At 40.1% G+C, this 23,681-nt stretch overlaps 2 protein-coding genes and 1 long non-coding RNA gene across 4 annotated transcripts in view; 1 reads left to right on the forward strand and 2 right to left on the reverse strand.

Annotated features, from left to right (window-relative positions):
- The window catches only part of CEP85L (centrosomal protein 85L), a 126,598-nt gene that overhangs the window by 50,419 nt on the left and 52,498 nt on the right, over positions 1–23,681 (forward strand). The gene's annotated exons all lie outside the window — the stretch shown is intronic.
- LOC309588105 lies at positions 5,947–21,716 on the reverse strand. The gene is made up of 3 exons (XR_014227672.1): positions 21,617–21,716; positions 16,200–16,234; positions 5,947–8,560 (listed from the first exon to the last, which is right to left on the reverse strand). It is a non-coding gene; the product is annotated as an uncharacterized lncRNA (long non-coding RNA).
- Positions 13,264–13,422, reverse strand: PLN (phospholamban; the record flags this gene model as incomplete). Its single annotated transcript, XM_082306960.1, has 1 exon — positions 13,264–13,422. The coding sequence occupies one exon, from the start codon at positions 13,420–13,422 to the stop codon at positions 13,264–13,266; it is 159 nt and encodes a 52-aa protein (XP_082163086.1).

Here is a 23,681-nt window from a genome sequence, read left to right on the forward strand (position 1 = left end):
ACCCTTATTACTACAGAAACACTCATCTTTCTCTAACCTTCTTGAAGATCTCAATGTCGAGAAATTACCCAGGCAGAGAGAGGAGGCTGAGGGGTCCTCTCAGAGCCAGTGATGGGAACTGGCTCGCTGCTGAGGCTGGGTCGGGGCTCTTGGCAGCTACCAGTGGTGTCGAGGAGCACACGAGGGGTTCGGGGAGCGAGAGCAGGGTACAGCGGAGGAGCTAAGTCCATCCATTCATTCAAGTCTTCCTGAACACCCCGTGAGACACAGCCATCAGCAGTGCTGTCGGTGAGGTTTGTATGCAGATTACTGTGCCTGGTGGTTCTCCTTTTGGATTTAAACATACATTTGGAGTAAGCTTTATTTACTTCCTTCCTTCATTTAGGTATATGTCTCTTCATCGTCTTTTATGTACCTTTCACAACACTTTGTTTAGGATGGGTGTTTCAAAAAGTCTTGGTTTTGTTTAGGTCAAAACAACTCCCAGCTTTTTTTTCATGTCTCACATGTGCTTTCTCACTCTGATTGTGATTAAATACAGCATCTTCTTTTTGTATTAAGGCAAAGTTTCATGTTCAAAACAGATGAAGCCCTATATATATTATTATGGTTCTTCAAAAACTTCTGTTCATTGATGCCAAGCTGTGTTTTGAGGACAGAGCCAACAGGGGGAGCAGAAGCATTATTTATCGTTTTGGCTGAATTCATAAAATGGTGCTGCACTTTTTCAGGTTTTCAAGACTGTAAGAATGAAGTTTTGCCTAGAACTGTTGGTTTTTTTGTTTTTTTTTTTTTCTTGCTCCTGTTATTTTCATATCTGTATCAGCATTGATGTATATGTTACAGGATCCAGCTAGCCCCTTGCTTAGGAAGCAGTGATCCTACCAGCTGTCTGGTCAGTCCTGGAAAATTGGGAAAGTCCTTGAAGCTGTGGCCTTTGCTCTGCTTACCCTGACTTCTCGCTTGATTTGGGGGGGGGGGGGGGGCACAGGCAGTCTGACAGTAATTAAGGGCACAAGGGGTGCAGAGGAGGTTTCTGGCGGCCTTAGCAAGCACTTTCATTGGTATGATTTGGAGTTGCATTGATGGGCCTTGAAATGTGATCTGTTACGTGTCCTCAAGTGAGAAGATATGGTTGTGAAATAGGACCCAGAGAAACAGAAAGTTAAAGCATGTGCAAGAGCGGAGCCTTTGGGCTCTTAAAGACATCCTTTGCTGGCCTTCTCTGCCTGCCCTGTCTTTCTGCCCAGAGGCTGCAGCTGTAAGGAGGAGGGATACCAGCAGAGATGAAGAAAGGAGAATGGTTCTTCTTGTCTTGATACCTGTTTTTTTAAAGAAACCTCAGCGTAAGGGAGGGGTAATCCTGGTTCTACATACAAACTGGGAGACAAGATGCTGGAGAGCAGCCCTGCAGAAAGAGATCTGGGGGTTTGGGTTGATCGCAAGTTGAATATGAGTCAGCAGTTTGCCCTGGCAGCCAAAAGGGACAACCGTGTCCTGGGGTGCACCAAGCGCAGCACAGCTAGCTGGTCGACGGAGGTGATTGCCCTGCTCTACGCTGCAGTTTCGGGCACCTCAGTATAAGAAGGACATCAGACTATTAGAGTGTGTCCAGAGGAAGGTGACCAAGATGGTGAGAGATCTTGAGGGCAAGATTCATGAGGAGTGGCCGAGGTCACTTGGTTTGTTCAACTTGGAGAAGGGAAGGCTGAGGGGTGACCTCATTGCAGTCTACAATTTCCTCAGGGGGGGCAGCGGAGGCGGAGGTGCTGATCTCCTCTCTTTGGTGACCAGCGACAGGACACAAGGAAATGGTATGAAGCTGCATCAGGGGCAGTTCAGATTGGACATTAGGAAAAGGCTCTTCACTGAGAGAGTGGTTGGTCAGTGGAACAGGCTCCCCAGGGAAGTGGTCACGGCACCAAGCCTGTCAGAGCATCTGGATGATGCTCTTAGTCATATGGTTTAGTTTTAGGTAGTCCTGCAAGGAGCAGGGAGTTGGACTCTGATCCTTATGGGTCCCTTCCAACTTGAGATATTCTATGAGTCTATAATTGTGCTACAATTTTTTTTTTCACCAAAGAGCGCTATGTGTGCACCTAGGAACTGATACGCTATTATTTCTGAAAAACTAAGAAAGCTACAATCCAAAGTGGAATATATACCTAGGAAAGAGAGAGAGCAGAAAGCATAAGATTTTACTAGAGGAAGCTGGTGATTTATAAAAGGGGGAAAAAACCCCACCTCTATAGAAACGTTTTTATTTTTCTTTTAATAGGGATTATTTTTGCTATTTTGCTTTTATTAAGTATGTATGCTGATGGAAATGCAGTGGTTTTTACAGGACTGAAAAAATTACAGTTTATTATCCTTTTACTTTAAAAGCACCATTGCCGTGAACAGAAAACAAAATGAACTTTGCTTTTAACTGAGAATCTAGAGCAGCTTTGTGTATCTTTAAGGTAGGCTGGTAGAGGGAGAGACTATAGAGGGCAGCTATCACTAATGAAGCAAGAACAGACTGCAACAATTTTCTGAGTTGGTTTTGAGGACTGATGTTTCAGGAACAGCTATTGGACTTAATAATACAGTCTACAAATAAATTTTTGTGCCTTTACAGACCAGTATAGACAGTTTACCCCACAAAACTCTGAATTAGGGTTTATTTTTATAAATCAGACAAGCTTTGAATTTAAGTTTACTGTAAAGGGTAATGTATTACAGCCCTTACAAGCTGTTCCAAGGTTAATTGCTCTCAAAATTAAGATGCTTTGCTTCCTTAATAGGCTGAATTTAACCGAACTCAGCATCTACCTGTTGGGTTTTTGTTACACTTTGTTACACTTTGCTCCCGAAATTAAAAAGCCTATAATGTGGCTTTTCCATTCCAATTGTAAACCATGATTTTTAAAATAATATGTTTACTGTGCATTGTAAGGGAAGCTCAGAGCGTGGGGTAGAAGACCTACAGCTTTGTGGAGATTCTCTTTCAGAACATGGTCAGGTTTGCAAGTGCAGAAAAGATGCTGTGGATCAACAGAATGCCTCTTCAGAGAAGGCGCGTTGTTCAGCTGTGGGTGTGATGTTTGTACATTTCGGAAATAAATCTCCGGGGAGGATCTGGTCTATGGTTATTGTGTAACATCATGGAGTTGTATATGAAAACTCTTTTCTCTAGCTAATGTGTACTATTTAATGTATACTTTTTGAAGATAAACATTCTCCTACACATTTCCAAGGAACAGATTTTAACAGTACTTCAATTAAAATAATTTCCCTGCAGAATTTATATTTCACCATACACTTAATTATTTTCAGTGTACAGCTGATCTTTGAGCAGACATGACCATTGAATACCTTTTTTCCTTCTTTTTAACCTCCAAAGTAAGGAATTGTGTGATTAGGCCTGTGTTAAGGGAAAAAATGCTTATAATATGTGACAGAGGTCCCCATTTACTGAACTGGGAGACCATACAAATCTGGATAAAAAGGCTGTATGTTTTCATATAAAGGTATTTCTTAAAGCCTGATCCTATTATCTATCCTGTTATCTGAATGTACCTAGGTACATACTGTATGCTAGTCCAGAAATGAGGTTTAAAACGGAAGTGTGCCTTTAAAATTGTGGAAGGTAATAGAATAAGGAGGGTTTCAGAAGGCTGCATATCTGCTTATTAGCTCTATACAATGTTGTAGGCATCACATGATGAATCTGTGTCTTTCCAGTGTATGGGACATCTGTATGATTTCTTCATGGCATGCTAATTTGTGTCATAATATAGCAGAAATAATAGATGGAAATTGCTTAAGTGCATCTTTTTCCTTTAATGTATCTGGTTTACTGTTTTCTCTTTAATGAGGAAAACACTGCCTTGTTCATACCATATATATAAAAGTTACTGGAAATGAAATTTTAATGCCTTGAGAGATTTAGAGATCCTACAACAGTCTTCATTTCAGAACAGAGAAGGAAGAAAGTAAACTGCATGTATACCTAAACACTGGTAAACAAGTTGTAAAATTTTATTTGAAAGAAAAAGTTACAGCATTCTTCAAAATATTGTTGTGACAGAAAACTTTATTCTTAAATGTCAACTCAAAACTAGTTTTTCTTATGATCCTGGCAGATCAGAAAACTAAAACTGATTAATATAAACATTTTTCCCATGACACATTTTGATGAAACTATACTTTTCTGCAAGATAAAACTTTCTAACATGAAGAGCTATCACCTTTAGTTAGCTGAGCGAACTCCTCCACTGTGAGCCACAATTATGCATTTATGTTCGGTTCCTTTTGCTGCAAAGTTGGTAGACCAACAACTGGGGTTGCGTTCGTTATAGTGCATATGTGGGCTCAGTCTGGAGTAAGCACTAGCAGATGATGGGAAACCAAACTTTGACCATGCTTGATTGCAAAAAGAGACTTGGCATTGGTTAACTGATAACTTGCCAATTTTATATATCGTCTCAGGAGAATGCATGTTTCAGTTTCAGCAGCGTATTTCAACATTCGTTGAAGATTCTGTAATGTTCATTGCTGGCTGGGAGGAGGCTGCTGGGGTTGTTTCTTGCGGTTGTTCCTACATGTTAATTGCAGAATTTCTTACAGGCTTCCTTTGTATGTAATTTTGGATCTGGAAGTACGTGATTGTTGGTGGCAGTAGACTCCTCTTTCTCTTTTTATTAAAAAGGAATATGTGATTTTTATTTTTCGTCAGGGCTAACTCATTTGTCTAATTTTAGCTGTTAAACTGTCACAGTGATTTCCCTAAGATAGGAAAACTTTTGAATATACAGAAAGAGGATCCGGGGAACTACAGGCCTGTCAGCCTGACCTCGGTGCCGGGTAAGGTCATGGAGCAGATCATCTTGAGTGCCATTACACGGCACGTGCAGGACAACCAGGGGATCAGGCTCAGCCAGCATGGGTTTATGAAAGGGAGATCCTGTTTCACTAACCTGATCTCCTTCTACGACAAGGTGACCCACTTAGTGGATGAGGGGAAGTCTGTGGATGTTGTCTACCTGGACTTTAGTAAGGCCTTTGACACTGTCTCCCACAGCATTCTCCTGGAGAAGCTGGCTGCTCACGGCTTGGATAAGTGCACTCTGCGCTGGGTTAAAAACTGGCTGGACGGCCGAGCCCAGAGAGTGGTGGTGAATGCAGTGAAATCCAGTTGGCGGCCGGTCATGAGTGCTGTTCCCCAGGGCTCAGTATTGGGGCCAGTCCTGTTCAATATCTTCATTGATGATCTGGATGAGGGGATCGAGTGCACCCTCAGTAAGTTTGCAGATGACACCAAGTTGGGTGGAAGTGTTGAGCTGCTGGAGGGTAGGAAGGCCCTACAGAGGGACCTGGACAGGCTGGATCGTTGGGCCGGGGCCAACTGTATGAGATTCAACAAGGCTCGGTGCCGGGTCCTGCACTTGGGTCACAGCAACCCCATGCAAGGCTACAGGCTTGGGGAGGAGTGGCTGGAGAGCTGCCTGGCAGAAAAGGACCTGGGGGTGCTGGTTGACAGCCGCCTGAACATGAGCCAGCAGTGTGCTCAGGTGGCCAAGAGGGCCAATGGCATCCTGGCCTGTATCAGGAATAGTGTGGCCAGCAGGACCAGGGAGGTCATAGTGCCTCTGTGCTCGGCATTGGTGAGGCTGCACCTCAAGTACTGTGTTCAGTTTTGGGCCCCTCACTACAAGAAGGACATGGAGGTGCTGGAGCGTGTCCAGAGAAGGGCAAGGAAGCTGGTGAAGGGTCTGGAGCACAAGTCTTATGAGGAGCGGCTGAGGGAGCTGGGGTTGTTTAGCCTGGAGAAGAGGAGGCTGAGGGGAGACCTTCTTGCTCTCTGCAACTACCTGAAAGGAGGTTGTAGCGAGGTGGGGGTCGGTCTCTTCTCCGTAGTGACAAGGGATAGGATGAGAGGAAACAGCCTCAAGCTGCGCCAGGGGAAGTTTAGGTTGGATATTAGGGAAAACTTCTTCACCGAAAGGGTAGTCAGGCACTGGCACAGGCTGCCCAGGGAAGTGGTTGAGACTCCATCCCTGGAGGTATTTAAAAGAAGGGTAGACGTGGTGCTCGAGGACATGGTTTAGTGGTGGACTTGGCAGTGCTAGGTTAATGGCTGGACTCAATGATCTTAAAGGTCTTTTCCAACCTTAATGATTCTGTGATTCTATGAGCATACAGACAATAAGCTTTGTACCAGCCCAAGCAGTGTATCGGTGAATTGCCATTTTGTTGGGAAACCATTTTTATTCTTCTTTAGACTAGAGTGGGCTTCATATAATTTTCTGTGGTTGTGGTATGCTTTGTGCCATCTATGTCAAGCACCAGCAGAAATCCTCCCAAATAATACATAACTATGTAACTGTTACAACATATATCCCTTGTATATAAATTTACAGATTTTTTTTTTAAAAAGCAGAATAATTCAAGATTATCAAAATAAGTGATAAAGTGCTTATAGTGATGTAGCTGGGCAAAGTTTTTTGCTTTAAATGCAAACAGACAGGAATTGCTATTACTGTATCAACATAAAAAGCCATAGATGTGTAGTTTGCAGAAGCTATTTTAAATGTTTATTGCACATATTTCAGAGCAGATGAGAGAAAAGCTTTCATTTTAAGTATCCGTGCTGCCCCAGCTAGTGGTGCGTAAGCTTTGGAGCAGGTAGCATAGAGTGGAACGTGGATGCCTGTTAATGGTAGAACTCACATAAACTTTGTTTCCCTAGACATACTGTCTTTTTCCTGTGAAAAATCTTTTTGTAGATTCAATTTAGATGGGTCTCTTCCAGATAACTGAACCACACCACAATAACAGTAATCGTCTGGAAATCCTCAGTGTGAACATGAGTAGATCAGCTCTGTAGTATATTCAGCACTTATGAGAAGTGCTGCATCGACAGTATACGTGCTGAATCAGGGATGTGCTGTTGGCAGTAGAAGGCTGGAAGCTGGGGTTTTGCCCGCCCCATGAGCAACATCTGCCTCTTTTGCGTGTGTGCAAGAGACTGTTGATATGCGTATGTGTGGCATTGTTTACTTTACAATGCATATGTGTGGTGGACTTTGTTCCCACATTGTACTTGGGAAAGAGAGATGCTAAGAGTAAGCTGTTTGGCCCCAATCTGGCCACCTTCTTTCCCAGCATATCTCAGGTGTATCTCAAATCTCAGCTACCTTCTGGGCAAATAACTCCAGCGGAAGCAAGCTCTTCTTGGTCACTGTCCTTCCCAGGGACCTGTGGGGAAAGTACGTCATCCTGTAAAGGGCCGTAGACGAAGGTCCTGTAAGAAGCTTATGTTGTATGCTGAATGTGAGGACAAGCTATGGGCTGGGTGATTGCACTGGCAAGTAACAAGTGGTATGTCAAATACGGCTTGAGAGCTCCCACGCTGCACACTTGACCTGTGCCTAAGTGGTAAATCCGGCTTGTTAAGGATGTAGCACACTTGCATTTGTGCGGATGCACCTACTGCTCATGCACGTGATGATGTTAAGGGCTTCGTAGGCACAGTTATGATAGCCCTTTTTAATGGTTGGTTGTTTTTCAGTTGTTTTGACAGCTGCTTCTTTTGATACTGCTGGATAACACTAATGGCTTCTGGCTTTTAAGGTGTTGCTGTGAACCGTAGGTGTCAGAAAAGGTGTAACTGATAATTATGCTTTCATATTTAAACTTAACTTATCCCCATCTCAGCTGCTGCAAGCTGCTTTTCATGGATATCGTCGTTTCCATCTACAGTATTTCTGCTTTTGCTCTCCACGGGTAATTTGATGTGTGCTGTCAACCCAACGTACGGGTTTCATTCTGCCTTCCTGCTGTACCTGTGTCATTTCCCATGAAGTACATGTTCTGTGGAAATCCCGTTTTTAAAATTTGATTTCTGCTCTCCCCTTTGCAGAAATGATGTTCTTTGAAGGCTGCTGATCTGTTGTAGATCTTTAAATACAAGTCAGCTGTAGCAGTGGAAAACTACAGTAACTGCTGCTGCATACTTGGATTTCTTCATGTACTCAGCAAGGCCCTAGACGCTTTCTTTACTCAGTGGCAGGTAGATAATTGTGCGCAGCTTTTGGGATCGCATTCTGATTAAATAGGTATGTGAACACTTTCTCGAACTGTCAGATATTTCGGTCTCTGCAGTCTTTGCATAATTATATTCAGGTAGTTTGAAGTGTCTACATTATCATTGCAAAACCCTTAAAACAAGATTTGAGATGGAAGCGGAGCCTCATAGAGGCTCACATCAGCTTCACAAGGATAAATGCGAGCACCAGAACCAAGACAATCAGCAGAAAATTGAGTAGCAGGTTGAGACCTCTGTTGTTAGCAAGATCCATAATGTGGATCAGTCTGCCCTCTTGTGCTCGCGGCAGACTCTTGATCGTAGCTTTGGGTTGCTCTAAGCAATGTAGGTTCACATAAATTTCATTGTGTCTTCAGCTGTTTACCTGGTTTTAGTTTCTGCCACTTAAGAAAAAAAGTTTATTTATAATAACTAGATTTTTTTTTTCCAAAAAAGGAATCTGGATGCCTTTTTTTTTTTTCCAAATACCTTAAAAATAAAAAACAATAATATTAGAGTTAATGATAGCTTTCATTTCACTACTGAAGAACTTCTGAAGAACTGATTAGTGGAGAAAGGACTTGAATTTTATACAGTTTGGCTCTTTATTTACTTTTTTTAATGTGTGTGGTACTTTTCAGGCCCATTTGATTTTCAAAAAAAAAATGGCTATTCTCAAGACTTACTCTGTTGCTGCAATAGATGTTGAAAATTTACTTTTGAAAGATCTCTGTAGGTGGGGAAAAAAAACCAAAAAAAACAAAACAAAACAAAACAAAAAAAACAAAAAAAAAACAAAAAACCCAAAAAAACCCCAAACACCCAAACCAGAAAGACAACTTTCTCATCTGGGCAAAATGTACCTCTGTTAACAGGAGTGTTTCCTACCCTTCTAGGGTTTGGCATCGTGCAGCGTGGTAGGTAGCGTTTTGCCAGCAGTGTGCTGTCTAGGATTCATTGTGGCTTTGCAAATGCCTTATTAAGAATCTAGATTGGGCTGGCAGAGGATGCATCCTTAGTGCTTTTAATAGCACATACGCAATAGCTTATTTTAAGATAGTATTAATAACTTAGCAATTGTGTTTTATATATAGAACTATATATGTATAAATGAAAGAAACAAATAGGACCACTCAGCCCTAACAGTGAAATGTTGCCAAAACTTCCTTTTAATAACCAGCTAAGTTTTTAGGGAAGATCACAAGAGGGCAGTGTTTTATAGCTTTATATTTTATACAAAAATGGAACTTTTGGCATTCTTTTATCTTATATAAGAAATATAAGGGGCTTATAAAGCAATCGGTTTGATTAAACTGTGAGATATCACAATAAATCTTGTGCCTGTTTTAAATAATTTAAATTACCAGGGTTCTTACTGAGATGAGCATCAGTTTTTAAAGGAATCCTTATAAATAGGTTGTTCTGTTTGTAATCGTTGCAATGAACAAGAGGTGTTAGTTCACTGATCTCCTTCCATAACCAAAATGGATATTTTTTTTTTTTTTTCCTTAGCTTTTAACATCTAGGTCAAAGCTAAAAGGACGACATTTGTTGTTAAATAAAAGATATCTGTGGATCTTGTAGGACTTCACAAATATTTTCTAGTTGTATTCTGACAGACACTATTTATTAATAGCCATACAAATACAGGTGTCTGGTCTCTAACATGTAATTAGAGCAGAGTAATGAGCACATTTATTCTTGTTCATTTCTGGACAGATATGAACAAGAATGAATGTGTTCATTACTCTGCTCTAATTTTGGCAGAGAGGATATAGGTAAAGTACATCTTGGCATGAGTGCGTATGTCTGACATGATTATTGTTCTGTGTGTATTTGTAGCAAAACTTACATAAAAGTTTCTTACGCTGGGGGGGCAAACGTTTTGTGCATGTTCTGTGAAAAATTTTGTTTAAGCCTATTTTACACTTACCTGTCAAGTGAGTGGTTCAGTTCTGCAATAAGGGCAATCAGTTGCTAAATGCAGTAAGGGCAATCGTTGCTAAATGGATGGAGATTAGTTAATAAAGAAATTCAAGTATCTGCTGCCCTCTAAAGTGCCTTACTGACTAGTCTTGATCAGAACAAAATTTCTAATTCTGAAATGGATTGTGTCTTCACCTAGAGAAAAATGGGTAAATTTATCAATACTTGCTGAAGAGCCGGCTGAGGAGACACGTCTTTGAAACCAGCATATTCTTGTTCCTGCTTCAGCTCTTTCTCAGCGTAAAATTGCCACGGCAGTTTATGTCATTTGGGGGGGGGGGGGAAGAGTAATACCAGATTGTTGCTGTTTGGCTGTCTACCAGTGTGTAAGATGAAATTAGCAAAAAGACATAGCCTTGAGTGGTGTGGAAAAGAGAAATGAAAACTTAATCCAAGCTACATGCTGTGTTTGGAATTTTTATTATGGCTCATAAAAGTAGTGAACTTTTTGATTACACTTTCATAAAATTCATTAGGATTATTTATGTGCACTATTTGGTGAGGGTAAATTAAGTATGTGTTAAGTGATCTGGACATCACAAAATAGGCAGGGCTACTGTTGAAAACCAAAGCAGAATAACAGAGGTATACACAATCAGAAAGCTGTGTGATGACTAGCTCTTTTTCACATAACTTTAATAAGTAGATTTCTAAATGGAATTGTACTTAAGTATCTTATTTTATGCATTAAAATATTTTCAAGCAGTCATTTTAATAAATAAAAAAACCAGTAGATGTTAATTTTAAAGCCTATGTAAGTATACAAAGAAGAATGTACTATGTACAAAAGGTTTTATTTTTTTAATCTCTGGGTTCAGTTGACATTTAGTGATATAGAGAATGGTAGCAGTTTTTCTGATCAGCAGAACCCTAAGACACAAATGAACCATACAGTACATGCAATTTATCTGCATTGCTGTAAAATAACAGTAGGGCTTCCAGCTTATTTATACCTTGGTTTTGTTCTTGTTTACTGTTTTTAAATAAATAATGGCTTTTCAGGCACATAAGAGGAAAGTGGTGGGTTTGTTTCTATGAGGGGGGGTGGGGTTTTTATTTTGTTTGCAATGCTTTCCTTCTATATATTACTGGCTTGTGAAACCTATAATCCCAACATGTCCTCAGAATGTATGTGTTGATATTTTACTCTTAACACCTTTTTTCTTCAGGGAGTTTTCTATGCTGTAAAACTGTTGTCTATTTCCCATTGAAGTTTCTTGAAACACCTCCAAAGCAAACTAAAACTGGAAACCCTATCCATTACAAAAATATAGATTTAAAAAGAGAAGAAAGTAACTTCAGGTTTTTCTATTTTTTTCCCACGGAAGTGCACTGTGTTTGCAGCTTTTCTTAAGAAGAAGAATTAATAGGGAAAGTGCGCTTACTAAAGTCTCATGCATTTGTGAGAGTGGTCAGAATGCACGAAATGGACACTGAGATTCACATTGACAGTTCGAATCGGTAATATTCATACACTAACTTGCAGGGAGGGGGTGTGTTGCCGATCTCATCAGTGCTTGCCCTAATCCTCATACAGTAGCTAAGCAATTTCCTTTAGTGATTAACCTTGTTTCAGAGGTCTGGTCTCAGCACATCTGTTTGCCAGTTAGGAAGTGCATCACCACTGGATTTGCTTGCATTCCATTGAGTATGTAGTTTTTTCAAAGGTTTCTTCCCCTCCTGCTCAGCTGGTCATTATCAGCCTCTACTCATGAAATATTAAGTCTCAAAGGCAGAATACAAGATTAAGATAAAACTGTTTTGATTTTCTGTATTCATCAATAGGATTGCTCACGTAGGGTGGTATAGAAAGATGCCTGTTTAAAAAATAGATGTCCGTTTGGCCTCTGTTGATTCTTGAGCTCTCTTTAAATTTGAATAGTGCATAAAGTTTCTAGGAATTTAGCTTAATACCAGCAACACATGGGAGAGTTTGAAGTCTACTGCTCACTCTTGTTACTGACAACTGCTGGAGGAGAAACTTCATCTTTTATGTTTATAGACTGTGGTTTACATGTTGAAAAGATATTTCTGCGCTGCTTTCCCCCCTGTGCATAATGGTACGTATCATTTATTTTAGGAAAGTACTTGCTTGTTCTCTAACAGGCATTTGCAGTTGAGGGTGGTGGTGTTACTTGCATTTGTATGATACGCTTCAATCACAGCAGTAAGAGTGACCTAAACCTTTTTCTTCACCACATCAGGTACAAGCCACCTTGTGTGACATTGGCAAATACCAAGTTTTCTGTAGTTTTAAACTAAGGAGATTATTGCATAAATTACAGCAGGCCATCATAAAGTTGTCTGAAGCCAAATATTAATAACTCAGAATTACTTTTGAGTTGTGCCAATTGTTATGTCAGTTAAATGACTATAGAAAATTAAATCTTTGATACCAGTGCGGTACTGTCGATTTTTCTGAAGAACATAGTGAAAAAACTTTCCAGATGTCACTTACTTCTGTAAGGATGTATCTAGTGAAAAATACTGCAAATGAAGTTGCCTTTTTTTTTTTTAGATCCAAGTTGTATGTGTGTATATACACACATATATACATACTTTATATATCTCTAAGATCCCTTAAATAGGGAGAAAAGCATATGAAATAGTTTTTATTTCTGGGTTAGAAGACATTTTTTGTTTATTTTCATATTCCCTTAAAATCACGGCAAGAATTTGAATGCCTTCAGTTGATAATGCAGAGATGCAGCACCTTGAAGTAAGCAGAGCAGAATTTTTCCTAGGATGTGTTAAGGGCTGTGTGCCTGTAGGTCGTCTTTGGGTGGACATGGGCCAAATTTGGAACCCCTCCAAGGGCTTAAGGATTTTCAGAGAAATTTAAAAACACTCAGGCCCCCAAAAAGTGAAGTTGATGTTTGTGTGATCTGGCTAAAACATTGAGGAACTTACCAACTCTATGAAGAGGCAGTACTTTACCCCATTCAGAAAAGACATCTCTTGACTGAGACAGACAAATTAGATCATGCACAGCTTTGTAACAACAGGCTCTCAACACTGTTCTGCACAGAAGTGTGTTTTTAATACATGTAGCAGGTAGTAATAGAGTAGTGCGATGGTTGGAATACAGCTCTAGTCCAAGTGCTAGCCCCTCTCACAAGAGGATCCTTGCATTGGGAGTTGCGGGTGTAGGTCTCTTCCCTCTGGGGTGACTTTCCTAGAGGACAGTGCAGAGAAGTGCTGGAACTTCAGAGGAGCATCACAATGATACAGATCAGCAAGAGGCAAATTAAAATCAGGCAGAAATTCACAAAGAGCTCTTGGAGCCTTTGGCGTGCTTGTGGGTTGACCTCAATAGTTGAGGCTCTCCTCAGAGCAGAGCGGGTTATGTATTGGACCTTCTCCATGGCAACAAGAAAGCAGAGGGCACAAATCAGAGGTTTTAGGAGTGCAGGAAAGAAGAGAAGTTGTCAGGAACAGTGCAAAGTGCCTGTTATCTTCTCTTTTTGTTTTAGACAGCCTTTGTGGAGCTGGGAAAGCAGGAAAGTGAAGAGTTAGAAATGCAGAAGTAAAGTGTTTTGATGAGTGCAAATGGAGATTGTTTTAAAGTTCTAAAAAGCCTGAAGTAAATAGATTGCCTTTACAGTGTTTTTACTTTAAAACAGGTTTTTCAAAATTTTGTTTTTCAAGTTTAGATTTGTGTTGTATTGTGCTTCTCCTCCTGAAGGCTACCAAGCGCCTGCTTCTTAGCAGTGGTGAGGAATTGTAAAGTCGAAATTGTGCATTTGTGGGTTTTACCCAGATCATTGCTTTAGATCCTGATCTCTATCCTTTACAGTCAGTGAAAAGGCCATGGCTGACTCCCTCCCACCCCCCACTCGTTATTTGTTCAAGCACACGTGAAAGCCTGATGATATGGCTAGAGTCACAGATCTTTCAGCCAGAAGATCTGGATATTACTGCTGGCTGTTACTGACCCGGACAGATAATCTGACTTACCAGTACCTTATTCTGGAAGGGAGGAAAAGAAATATTGTTGAAGCGTTTCTGTTCCAAGTAAAAATTATTTATGGTGAGTAATTAAAAGCTAATGCATCACTGCCATAGGGAATTCTAGTATATTTCTCAACAGACAAAACAGAGTAAGGACTAAAATTTTTTTTTGTATACACATAGGACAATGTGTAACAAAATGTAAGTGCAAAGGCAGAGGACTGCTATGAGGAACAAAATAAAGCATGTATATAACTTTGTCTCTTAAGTGAGTGTTGCAAGTATATTTTCCCCCTTTTTAATGGCAGATGGAAGCACAGGGTGTCTTACACCACAGCTACTTATTGGGAGTTTTAAAACCCTCCTGTACGACCCTTCCATGGCAAGAGGCTGGCTTTGATATATGCTTGTTTAGCTCATAGTGAGGTGGATTCTGTAGGTGCTATCGCAATGTGAAAAACTGGTTTTCAAGATGGTGATGATATATGCATCTCTCAAACTTTACTGCTAAAGCTGCACTTGCTCCTATAAGTTTTATGAATTTATATAGTGATCATACCTTTCACAGAAGGCCTCTCCTTGTCCTCTTTTTTTTTGGGTGGGTGGGGGGGTATATAAACTTCGTATCTGCTCATATATGCCACATAACAGAAAACCGTTGCTTAGGTATCTGCTGCTCAAATTACGTGATGATCCTGTCTGAATCAGAGATACTTTGTTGTCCATGAATTTGTCTTTAGATGTGGGTAAATGGAAAAACCTTAAAATGAAACAGAAGTGTCTTTCAGACTCTTCTTTTTTAGTCCCTCCATGTGAGGCTGTAGAGTCAAATGGTCCTGTATGAGCAGAATATGTGTGCTTTCAGTGCCAGCGGCAGTGTGGGTATTTAAAGAGACTTTTGAAAGAAACCAGATAGTGTAATACCTTTAGAGGATTCCATGTGATGACCTCTCCTCCTAAAATTGAACTTGAGATTTTGTTATGATGTTTTGAGCTATAGTTGATCTTAACTTTGTTGTGAACAAAACACACACCAGGAACTTACTTTCAGACGGACTGTAATTTTTCAGCTTTGTTTGACTTTATGCTGTACCTGTTTTCATCTACTTAAGCAGTTAAAGTGCTTGCCAAGTATATTCTGCTTAGCTCTTTGCTGGTCACTGTCTGCCCTAAGTGCAGTAAAAGCAAGACGTGCACAGGAATTCTCAAGTGACTTGGCTGAAGACACATTTGCTCTCCCAGCCCAGTATGGGCTGCAGTGCATTAGGCTGTTCATGCTCTTTTAGACAAGGCAGGGTAGATGAACCAGTAATGGGTTTACGCTAGTACAGAAGAGTTTGCGTAACTATCTTGTGCGACAGACACCGCACAGAGAACAGTATTTCCTGCGGATGACTTCATCACAACTTGTCATTTTTTTTTTAATGCAGGGTGTGTGCAACCTGTGGTCTTTGGGCTGCGTATGACCTGCTACAGCAACATATCTGTCTTCTTCCTGGCAGCTGTATTTCTTGGGGCCCTCAGAAGGACTAGGAACAGCATGAGTTTTTACCTTTTGTATATGCACAATAAGTCCATTTCTGTATACTGCATTAGATTTGACTGCACACATGCTAACACCTGCACTGCTGTGTTGCTGCATATGTTTCCCTTGCGTGACTCAGGGGGCAAGGGCCTGGGTCTTTGAAGTGCTTCTGTAAAAGGCAATATTAGCTGGTTGGGCATCACAGATGCAAGGCCACAATAGGCGAGATCTCTCGGGGAGGGGGAAAAAAAAAAAAATTACTCTTCCCTTTGGAATGAGTGGAGGGATGTTGCCGAGGGAGCAGGCAATAGGTCAGAAGGCTCAGTTGAGCTGTCACAATGACGTTAGCATTGAACATACATTACCAGACAGGCGATAGGAAAGGATATTTTAAATAAAAAAAGGGGGGGGGAAGGTAAAATGTATACCTTTTATGGCTAGAAAACAGTGTAAAGAAGGGATGAGGAAAGGTCAAAACAAAGTAACTTGGTTTCCTTGATTTAAAAGCTCATGGAATTGCAAATTTTTAGAACACCTACATGTTGTTTTACCTACTAAGCCTGTCTGTGGGAGAAGTTTTCTAATAAGCAAAGGAAGCAAATTCTGTGTCTGTATTTCAGCAAGTTTGTCTTTACAAGTGCATGGCTTCAACTAATAAACACATACCTTGCTTGTTAATCCTCCATGGTGCTGTCACCCACCTAAAGTGTGCATAAAGAGAAACAGATTCAGTAACACAGCTGCATATGGGTGGCTATCAAGGTCAAAATGGACAGCCTGAAAAATAATTACACTGAAATGAAGGCTGACCATTGCCACAAATGGGCGCTGTTCTCTCCTATTTAGTCCCCTGTCGGTGTTTTAGGTCAATATTAAGAAGTATTATGCATGCACACACCACTTCTTTAAAGGAAAGTGCAGCAAAAGGGCAAACCATATTTGACATTTTTTTAAAGTCGGCGTTACTCATGTGTGACGAGACCAAGGATTGCACAAGAGAAAGTGCTGGCTTCATTGCTGTGCAGTTGTGTGTTTAATCCAGTGGTGTTAATGGATGCGAAAGGATCGTCTTATGCACAGCACAAATCTACAGGAAGAGGTCATGTGGCTGACCCCATATGTTACTGTGTAGGGGATCCCCTACACCTGGTGCCCTAGAATGAGTCACTGATCACAATTATTGCTTCCTTCTTCACCCGCATGTGACTGTTTCCCTGATTTGTATTAGGTTATTTTTATCTTTGTTCCTGGGTGTCCTTCACAATGAGAGGAGGTATGTGACCAAAGTGAAAACTGTGGGCCATGCTCGTTCCTCGTGCAACTGCATTGACTCCATTGAAGTCACACGGGATAAATTTGGCCCCTTTCGAAATGCCACAGCAATTTTAGACACAGCCTGTTTCCTGTCATATGTTTACTAAATGCAGCAGTGATATCAGTGGAATAGAAGAGGTTTGACATATTTGATTTGTTGCTGTCCCATACGACCAAGTGAAGCCCTGAAAAGGCATTGTTAAAAAGTAATATTGTGTAATGGTCTCTTGCATAGACTTTTACAATGAGATGTCCCCAAAACGCAGTAATTCAGTTCATCCATTGAAAATAAATGTCTCAAACCCCATAAACGTAGTGATGCAAAAAGTACCATCAAGTTATGTGATCCTTGGTCTAGTATGTGTTTAGGACTCTTACTAAAAATTAGCTGGCCTAAGAAATTCCTCTAGCTGTTTGTGTGAGCAGTACGATACTCGTAGGCAGGAAGAGGCATTCTCTGCATGGTCAGAGGAGGTAAGTTTAAAGATTTGTGTGTATAGTGCCAAAGCAAAAAAGAACCCTGCGTGCAGGACTAAATGCTGTGAGTTGAGTTGAACCTGGAGCCCTTTGTTACCATTGCCTGTGGATTGTGTGGCCCCCAGAGGAGAACACGTTGCAGAGTTTTAAAGCTTTGCCTGTGCACAGCAGCTGCTACACACAGTTGATGTGTAGGCATGCTTGTCATCTTCACTGGCTGTCCTGTGTTAATGTATATATTTTATTCTAAGTTGCATTGCTTTGTTTTGAACCCTGCTGTAAAATACCTCCTCATCAGCAGTGTGGAGTCACTACAGTTGAGATCTCCAAGTCTGAAAAATATCCTTTTTTGTGTGAGGAAGATGAGGGGTGAGAAGGGAGTGAAGAAGGAAGCAGTCTGAATTAACTCTAGAGACCTCTAGAGGGTCTCACTACTGTTAATTTGGTTCACTAAGTAAAAGTTTCCAATGATAGAACAGAAGTTGCTTGCAGGTTTTCAAGTACAGAAGTGATTTATAAAGGTATGTTGTAGATTTTAATTTTTCTTCTTTTTACAGAAAAATACACAGTATGGAGGTGACTTGCTAGGATTTAGCCCAGCAGCTGGATTTTCTGTTTACCTGTGCTAGGGATGCAGAATTCTGTTGCTTATTCTGATTTTAGGCCGAGAGTTGCACTAGGCAGTTGTGTCAGTGAACAAGGGTATTAAGGATATTAGCCAATTCAACAGCTTGACTGCAGAAAGAGGAAAGTTTGTTTGTTTATTTATTTATTAAGAAGAAAGCATAAAAGGGGAAAGAAAGGGCTGGAGGTTGAAAACAAAGACTGGAATGGGTGAAGGCAAGAATGCAGACAGTAGTGCAGGAGAGGACAGATTGAGGGAGGAAAGTAGAAGAAGAAAATGAGCAAAGGAAGAGAGTGAGAGTGTGGAAAAAGAGCAAGGAATTGTGCAAGGGGAAAGACAAAACTGTAGCTGGAGTACATTAAGTCATTGAAGAGAGCTAGAGGCTGACTTGTGGCATATAATGTCATTTTTTTCAATCACATGCAGAAAACATTTCCTTGGGATGGGGGAAGAAGCAACAATTCAGCACATAGAGTTTGGGAAGTTCCGGTAACAGGAAAAGCAAACTCATTTTATCCTTCTTTTAACTTTTGTTTTAAAGTCTATTTTGTACTGACGTGTCAATATTTTTCATGTGTTTGGGAGAGGATGGGGGAAGGCTCACACTTTAATTTAGATTCTGTTTTTTTCTCCCCCTCTTATTAATTTATTCCTCTTACAACCTTTCTTTTGACTAGCTTTGATGTTCTCAGTGTTCTGGAAGCAAGATAGCCAGTAAGAGCCTTTACCTGTATTTCAAGTCGATGAGAATGCGAAAGGTGTAGATACCAAGGAATTACACTGATCAATATTTCAACACACCATGCTTGGCATTTTGGTTTTTGGAAGTTATCCACATACTTCGTGGATACCTGGGACTTATTATCTGTGTGCTGGTCCATTAGAGTAGCCTGGAAGCTAATGCTTTGGGCTAGTTTTTAACTTTGCGTTAATTCCCTGCAACTGCTGCAGGACCATGCAGTGGGACCTTGGGCAGGTGCTTCAGCCTCCATACTCATCTGTTCCCCTAATCAAAATAAGACATATAATAACCGTATACTTTTTCCCATCTGTTGGTATGATTTGCCTTTTACATAGGCAAATGTGTTTTTTCTTTTAGGAAATTAACTCCTTCCTCCACTGCCTGCACTGAGTACCTAACACCTTGTAGTTTCAAGTTGGGTTTTAGGTTCTGGTGGTTCATTTGACACTACTTATTAATAGGAAATGAGGTAAGTGCAATTTGAACTGAAGTAAAAATTTAAATACATCTAGCTTGTATAAAAGGTAGAAGTGGAAGAGGATGTTGCAAGTTGTGTTTTTAACGTTTTTAGCGGCTCGGGGGACAATGACATGGCATTGATTGAAAGAAGAATATAGTAGATAAATTCAGCTTCTGAGAAGTAACTTTATGCCAGGAAAGTCGTCTTAAGCCATGTATCAATCTCTAGAAAGCGAAAGCAATCTTCCAGTTCTAAAGAGTCTTGTAGTTTAGGGAACATAACATTACTTTCCAGTTGGCATACGTTTCTATTCCTAAATCAAATTATTCTTAAAGCAAATAAAAAGCTGCTCTTATAGCTGTGTAGGTGTATCCCATACATTTGTTTGCTGATGTCTGAAAAAATCAGCGAAAATCACCTTTACGCTATCTCATTACAAACTGATTTTAATGAGTTTCATATTGTAAAATGAAGACACTATATTCCTAACCTCTTCAGAGGATGAGAAATAAATGCAACTTTTTAAAACAGAAATGTGGTATATACATAAATCTGAATCTCTCTAAACACAAATAACATCGTTGTCTTGACAAATGAGTGGCAAAAAAACCCAGATAACTGTTATTTGCTGTGAATTAAATGGAGTGTTTCACATCTGATTGCTAACATTTGTCATCTGCTGCGTAGCACATGCTTCTGTCGCGACTGTCGGCTGTTGTTACCCAGGTTTGGATGTCTGTGACATGGGATGTTACAGGTGTGAAATTTTTAGGTTTAACTTAACAGCTGAGCCACACTGTCATCTACTTCAAATTACGTAACTCTGTGACAGGATGGAATTCAGATGAACGGGCATCTAACCTGCTGTAGCTATGGATGCATTCCAGCAAAGAGCTGCCTACAGCAGTTAACATTTCTGTGTGTGTTCAATCTGTGCATGTATGCCTGAACTCTGTTCTTTTTAAAGGTGTGTGTATGCAGTGTATGTGTTAGGAGAGAAGGATTCTCTGCATGGTAGAATAAATCCAAACTCCTCTCTTTGCTTGAAAATACATTTTATATAACTTTAGCCTTGAAAAAAAATCTGTCTGTCTCTCTCTCAGAATCTTCTTGCTCATCGTAGGCATTGGTTTGAAGGCACTGGGAGGTCTGAAGTGCTGCTTCTGCCTCCTGGAAACAGCTTCTAGAGAACTTCGTAACAGATTGTTTGCCTTATGAGTAACAGGACGTCCAGACACTTCCACTACTTGTCTATTCAAAACTCGCACAAGGCTGCTGAGCACAAAACTGAGCACCTGCATATATTTTTGTCTGATGCCTACCAGTCAGTAATAGGAAAAGGAATTAAGCATGTCTATTCAGTAACAGGGAAAACATGCCTCACAAAATTAAGGTCTGTATTGAGTCTGTCTTTTCTAAAACCAGAACCTTAAGTATACGTAAGTAGTAAGGTGTGAATTCATGGAAGGGGGGAACATGTTTGTAAGGAGGAGAAAGACACTAGAGACCTACATATTCATTAATCATATTCCTTTTAAAAATATTTATTTATCTAAATTTTAAAATGTCGTTTATGTCACATGTTTCTGTTTGAGATGCAGTCTTTCTTTGTTTGCAGTGATTTTAAGCTGGGGTGGTATTTTGTTGTACAGTGTGTACACACTTCCCTTAGTTGGAAATAAATGGATTACTTTATGCATTTGAAATTCAGTTCATGATGTTACAAATCCTAGCTAAATTATTTATCTGTTATTAGAAGCCTTCTAGAACAAGTTTGGCAGTTAGAATGACCAGCAGGAGAAAACAAACCTTTAAAGGAATTCACAGCAAAAATGCTCTATGAATTCTGTAGCTTGAACTGCAGTTTGCGTAACATGATATAATTTCAGTTCTAGTACTGCTATAAACCACTTATTTCTTTTAATTAAGGGTACTTTTTGATCACACAGCAAAAAAAGGTTTGCTTTCTCAATGCATTAGGTAAAAAACAAATGCTTTTCTGAATTAAATGGTGGAAGAGCTTTACCTTTGCTGGGCTGTGGATAGGCAGCTTTGGGGAAACAAAAATGTCTCTAAAAAACTTCAAGTGAATTAGTCTCTTTGAGGATTTTGTATTAAAAAACAAAACCCAAAACACATTGAATTTAAAAGAAGAGACAAAGGTCTGAGGAAAATGGTGAAAGCTTCTCACCTTCTGGTGTCATGCTACCTATATAAATCATCTGTCCAAGGACAGCTAGTGTCCCACCAGCATGTAGAAAAATCTCGGTTGCCGTTATTGTCCCTACAATATGTCCCCCACAGCATTATGTGTTTGACTCAGAGCTGTAAAGCCTACATTTCCATATTTTTTGATAAACAATTATAAACAGCTGTTAATTTGAGTAGAGGAGTTTTTGAAGAAACCTACAGCTACAGTGCTTTGCTGTAAGAATTAAAAGCATAAAAGAAGAGTGGTTCCTTACCTCTGGTGTGACTGTTAGTGAAGCACAGAGGAGCCTGCTCCGGGCTGTGAGAAGTGTCTGTAGATCTCTGGCAACTTGTCCGAGTCTGTGACCAAGTTGTGGGAACAATTGAAATAGGTTGAGGGGAAGAAATAACAAAAGTTTCAGAGGCAGGACTGCCGGTGTCATTCAGCAGCTCACAAGTTGTGATTGGTCCCATTTCTGCCTTCTGACACAGGCAGTCGCTCCTCTAAACTTGTTCGCAGCAGTAACGTATTAAACATGGGCAGCAACTTTCCTCTCGGGAAGGGGACTGTGTGCCAGGGAGACCACCTGCGCAGCCACGGGGGGAAGGAATCTGGGAAGCAGCAGGCTTCAGAGGGGTAGCGAAGGGAGCTACTTGCTTACACCCTGCCTCTTCTTAAACAAGAACATAAATGGGAATTTGTTCAGGGAGCTGTTTTTGGATGTGTTACTTTTGCTACAGCAATGTTTCTTCATCATAAAAAGCCTAAATCTGTAGTGTGGGTGATCACATTTCATATGGGCTTTTGATTTGGAATGATTTTCTTTAGTACAAGAGGTTTCTTAAACTACAGTTGCAATATATATAGTTTTGATAATTTGGTTACACAGCTGGTATTCACTTTACAGTGTATGACGTGTGTTTTCCAACATCATCTTTCTTCTGACAATCCTTGAACTGAAGTAATTTCTCTGTATTTCACACCTCTTCCAACCTTTCAAGTTAATTTGTGGGTTAGAGGATTTTTTTTTTCCCAAATAAAATCCAGTGTATATAAGTTTATCTTTGAAATTTATCTTTCCTATGTAATTTGAAGTGTTTACCTTTCTTTTAAAACACTTCCCCTCCCTCTTTTTGTAGCTGGAAACAGTCCAAATGATTTTTGAGAACATTCTGTTTGTTTGGACAGGAGTAGCAGCTGGATGCTACTTTGCAGGTTATCTTATGTATATTAGCCTGTGTTGGGAAGTGACAAATGAGACCACAGTGCATATACAGAGTAGGTTTTGTGCATCCGGGAAGTGGAGGATTTACTTGATGTGAAAGGACTGAACTGTTGAGCGTGCGAGCATCCCGCATCAGGCTTCCTATGTGGATGCAGCTGACAACATGTGCCTCTTCCTGATTTGGAAATTGCAGGCAAAACCACAGAAGCTCGGAACTCCGAACACTTACAGATCCAGTTTTGACAATAATTGTTTAGCATAGATTAGTCCTTTTCTTTGAGCAGGAAACCAGACATGGTGGGTTTTTTTCTTTAGTTTGGTTTTTTTCATTCCCTATAAGCCCTGCTGTGATACGTGCTGCAAACCAGAGACAAAAAGACCTTGGAGGTGACGTACCACTTTGTTTCAAATTGAGCTCTGTTTTTACATTTGTAAATAAGGTTTAGTTCTTCTGCAAAATTGTTCATAACATAGTTGAAGTTAGAAACTCAGTTTTAATGTAATAAATCTGCCTGCTTTCTGTTATCCTTTAATATCAAACCCAGGAAATTTAGGGTCACATATTTCATTTGAAAGTTAATTGAGTATCTCCACAGTGAGGAGTGTGAGTTCTTTACCACTGCAAAGGGTTTCATAATTTACTTACAATGGCATTATTAATATTATAAATCTCTCACAGTCAAGCAAACCGTATTTGGCCTTTTTCATGTTTTTATCGCGTGCTGTCATCCAGCAAAAGTACTGCTATCATTGCATCATTTGCTTTTTGTGAGATTTAATATGAAACTTTTAATATTGAAACTCACCTCTGTGCTTTGTTATTGAAGTCCAACGCCCAGCACTGCAGTAGCTGCGATGCCAGTTCCTCCCTTTTACCAAGTCACTGTAAAATGATAGTGTTATTTAGTTACTCTACCCCAAATTTTCAGCTTTTTTTGTTAGTGAATTGGACCTAGTCATCATTTTGGAGTGTTTTAGAAATGAGATGCCTTAAAAGAATGCTGATTTTGCTTGTGAGCTGCTGACACAGTCATAGCTCATTCTTCTTCTTAAAGAATGATACTTCAATGTGCAAGGAAATGCATTAATAAAAATAGTAGTATTGCACGAGAAA

This window comes from Platalea leucorodia (assembly GCF_965183815.1).
Source record: "Platalea leucorodia genome assembly, chromosome: 3".
In the NCBI taxonomy this organism is placed as follows: domain Eukaryota; kingdom Metazoa; phylum Chordata; class Aves; order Pelecaniformes; family Threskiornithidae; genus Platalea; species Platalea leucorodia.